The following is a 3,946-nucleotide window of genomic DNA, read 5'->3' on the forward strand; positions in this document are numbered from 1 at the left end:
CACCCATTACATTCCATTTGAATAAACATTTTGTGAAGTTTATACTTTTATCAATTAAACAATTTAAACCTTGAACTTTCACAAGCAACTCAATTTTGACTCACCTTTAGTATTTCCGTTGAAAATTATGCATCCATTAATTTCAATCGTCCCATTTTTTTAATCTGACATACAAAGAAGTCTACACACATATAAAAGTCGGTGCATGGACGGTTCCGAGGTTATCTTAATAAACGGTCTAAAATAATTGACTTGAATTCAATTGATATAATTATAAGTTTCACAATATAGTTTTTCTAACAAAATATGATGAGAGGTGTAAATTGATACGAGAAAGTATCTAGACCTATAGTAGTATGAAAAATTTTCTATACTACTTTTATTCCTTACTTGTCACATAAATAACATTTAAAAGGTCAAGTGAAATCTATAAAATAAATTAATAAATCATCTGATGACATGTCAGATAATTAATAGAAAGAGTAGATATTGCAGTATTATTAAAAAAGTTTGGAAAGATCAATATTTTTTTTTTTTTTCAAGAAAAAAGGCCTTGAAACTTCATAGACATTTTGTCTATTAAAATACATATAAATTTTTTAAAAAGAAAAATGAAGAAAGAGAAAAAGAAAACAAAATATTAATGATTGGAGACGAGATATGGACTAATGAGGATAAGATTGAAGGAAGGAGAGGAGACGTCTGTCTACAACTCTCTAATGTGTGGACAAACCGTTCCCATTATTCAGCGTTTCACTCCTCATCGACACGTGTCCATCTGAAGGTTTCCATTTTTTCTTTTTCTTCTTCCAATGAACTCCATCTTTTTCATTTTTGACGTTTTTGTGAATGTGACCTGGACACTATCTTAGGATAAAAAGTATAATTATTATTTAACCAATTTTTGAAAAATTAACTTTGAAAATCTAAATTTAAAATTTATTTAAAATATAGAAACTAAAAATAGATAATTAAAAGTGTAAAAAAATTAAAACTGAACAAATTCCAAAATATGACCGTACTTTTTTTTATTTCGTCTTTTGAGCTGACAGCCGACATGTCGGTCGCTTTCTCGGGATAGAGCCCGTTTCATTTTCCATTTTTCGTCAAGCAAAAAAATAGATTCCCAACTCTCAATTCCAATAAAAACTCGATAAGCCACGTCAGCACATGAAAAACGTTTCCTCTATTGGACAACAAGCTCGAGCCCGCTTGTTACCCGAAACACTTTGGGCCTGATTTTCCACTACGGCCTTCAAGGCCCGTCTCAGGCCCACAAACTCCTCCTCCCTCCCCCTCTCGCCGCCGCTCCACTCCATCATCACAACGTTCTTCGTCCTCCCCCCTAACGTCATTGTCTCAGCCCTGTCTCTTATACACATCTAGATGTGTATAAGAGACAGGTCTCAGCCCGAACCACCCTCACATGAACCGACCGGATCGCTTGCATCAAATCCCCGTTCAAACCGGACCGCTCATCGCAACAAACCGTCGCCCTCATTACCTTGTTTTCGTTATCGCAGTAACATAGCGTCGCTTCGTCTTCTTCACTAGGGAACGGCCACGACACCATCCCGCCGTCGCCTCCTCCGCCGCCGCCGCATTGGTCTGTACTCCGGCGTGCAACCTCCATCGCTCGTCGTCTCAACTCTTTTACATGGTTCACCACCTCCGCCAGTAGCGACGCCTTATCCGTCTACAAACAGAGCATAAAATCAATCCAAATCTTCCATCCGCAATATCCAAAAAAAACTTCAACGCTTCGTTAATCAAACATCAACATTACGAAACGCACACAACAACTTTGCAAATTAATCGATTACCTTAGTAGTATTAGGAAGGAGCGTTCGAAGAGTAGATAAATGCGAATTGATTCGCTGTCGCCGTCTCCTCTCGGCTTCCTTATGACTACGACTTGCTTCCGTAGATTTCTTCTCGTCTTTAGACAAATCTGCAGCATTGTCGACGATCGAGCATCCGGTGACGGACATTGATCGTTTAACTTGATCGCCGGTGCGATAACTCAACCAACTGCTCTGAAATCCGTAAGGACTCTGAAAAGGAAGCATCTCTGGAATCTGGATTGATTCGTTTCGTTTCTTTTCGACGATGAAGGATAGAATAAAGAATTTAGTTATAGGATTGTTAGAGAGGAGAGGAAGCCATGAAAATGGATGAGAAGAAGAAATGGAACATGCAGAGTTGGAAATGAAAAGTGTGAATTGAAAGAGGAATTTATGTAAAGAAGGGAAAAACTATTTCGGTGCTTTTTTCTTTTTTCTTTTTCTCTTTTTATTTTTAAATATATATTTTCGTATAATTTTTTTTATTTATTTATTTAACAGATAACGGTGTAAAAGGCGAGAACTCTTGACCAGCAGAGCAGTTTACTTTTTAATCTTAATTTGATTTACTAGTTGTGATTTTACGTGCTTGTCCTTCTTACGACCACTCAAAAAATGAAATATTGTTTTTTTTCTTTTAATTTGACCATTTATGTTATGATTAAATATTGAATTAATCATACAGTTGTCGAGAGAAATTATAGTTGGAAATACATTTGAAATTTTGATGTTTCAATTCTATAGTAACGTCATGAATATATCGATGAAATTATTAATATCATTCTCAATTCTTTAGGCATATTTTTGAAAAAAAAAATATTAATATTAAAAATATCTAATTTAGTTAAAATAATTTAAATATCTTTTTACTATATTCGAAATTAACAATGTCGAATCAATTACCATAAAATTTGGTAATATGTAGACAAGAATTTAAAATCTTCAATGGAAGATGGTTTGAGAGAGAACTTTTTTAAAAACAAGGAAAGATAAAAAAAATTAAAAAAGAAAAAAGATTGGGAGATCACGCTTAGCCAAAATTTCCTCAAAATAAAACTAGACTTTCACGATTTCAATTAACACTTATTAATAGTGTGTAAATGACAAGTGCGTTCTAAAATATATATATATATATATATATATATATTCATACTTCATTATTTTTTTAAAAGATTAAAAATACTATTTAAATCACCGTAGTCTGATGTTTGTCTGATTTAAATCTATATAGTTTCAAATATCCAACTTTAGCTCCTATATAAATCTTAATATAGTCCATCGAAGTTAATTTTATCGACGTTGACTAAATAATAATAAATTATTTAAAAAAATAAATTAAAAATATATGGATTAAAATTGAACAAACTTCAAAATACTTTAACCAAAAAATAAATTGCAAAAACCACCCATAAATTATGGTAGTTGTAATTATACTCTTAAATTTTCAATTTTAAAAATTGAGTCATCGAACTTATATAATGTTAAATTAGACCCCGAAATTTACATAATTGTATCGGTTATAGTAATTATGTAAGTTTAAGGGTTCAATTTCTAAAAATATTATAAGTTCGAGAGTTCAATTTTAGTATTTTTAGAAATTCAGGGGCCAATGTTTACCATTAAAATTTTAATAGTGTAATTGCAAAGTAGTTTTTATAATTGGAAAAAAAAACAAATTAAAAAAAAATGAATTGGAGAAGGTGGGTGTAGTGAGTAAGGAATGGGAAACGTGGGTACAATCATTTTCAATGATAAAACATAATGATATGAATTATGGAGAAGGGGAAAATTTTTGGAGCGGCAAGCAAGGCAGCTCACGGCGGCGCCGACTGCTTTTTTTCTTTGTGGGAAATGAAAAGCGACAGAAACCATCATCACCCGACACAATGTAACCTCCCTTTTCCCACTCTCAATGTTTTTTTATTTTATGTTTTCACCCCATATTTTCCCACTATTCCCATTTCCAACTCCAAACATATTCATTTTTCATAAAAAGAAACTCCAAACACCTTCTGAATAAACAACAACTATGTTTTTTCTTTTTTCTCAAGGATAATTGAATTTAAATTTTTGTTGTTGTATTACTATACGAGATTTTGTCT

The 3,946-nt window shown here is 32.5% G+C and overlaps 1 protein-coding gene across 1 annotated transcript; it reads right to left on the reverse strand.

The window, feature by feature from the left end:
- Positions 1-1,372: 1,372 nt before the first annotated feature.
- LOC120076135 (transcription factor AIG1-like) lies at positions 1,373-2,255 on the reverse strand. The gene is made up of 2 exons (XM_039029910.1): positions 1,824-2,255; positions 1,373-1,696 (listed from the first exon to the last, which is right to left on the reverse strand). The coding sequence occupies exons 1-2, from the start codon at positions 2,067-2,069 to the stop codon at positions 1,373-1,375; spliced, it is 570 nt and encodes a 189-aa protein (XP_038885838.1). The 5' UTR covers positions 2,070-2,255.
- Between the last annotated feature and the right edge of the window lie 1,691 nt (positions 2,256-3,946).

This window comes from Benincasa hispida, chromosome 4 (assembly GCF_009727055.1).
Source record: "Benincasa hispida cultivar B227 chromosome 4, ASM972705v1, whole genome shotgun sequence".
Lineage (NCBI taxonomy): Eukaryota > Viridiplantae > Streptophyta > Magnoliopsida > Cucurbitales > Cucurbitaceae > Benincasa > Benincasa hispida.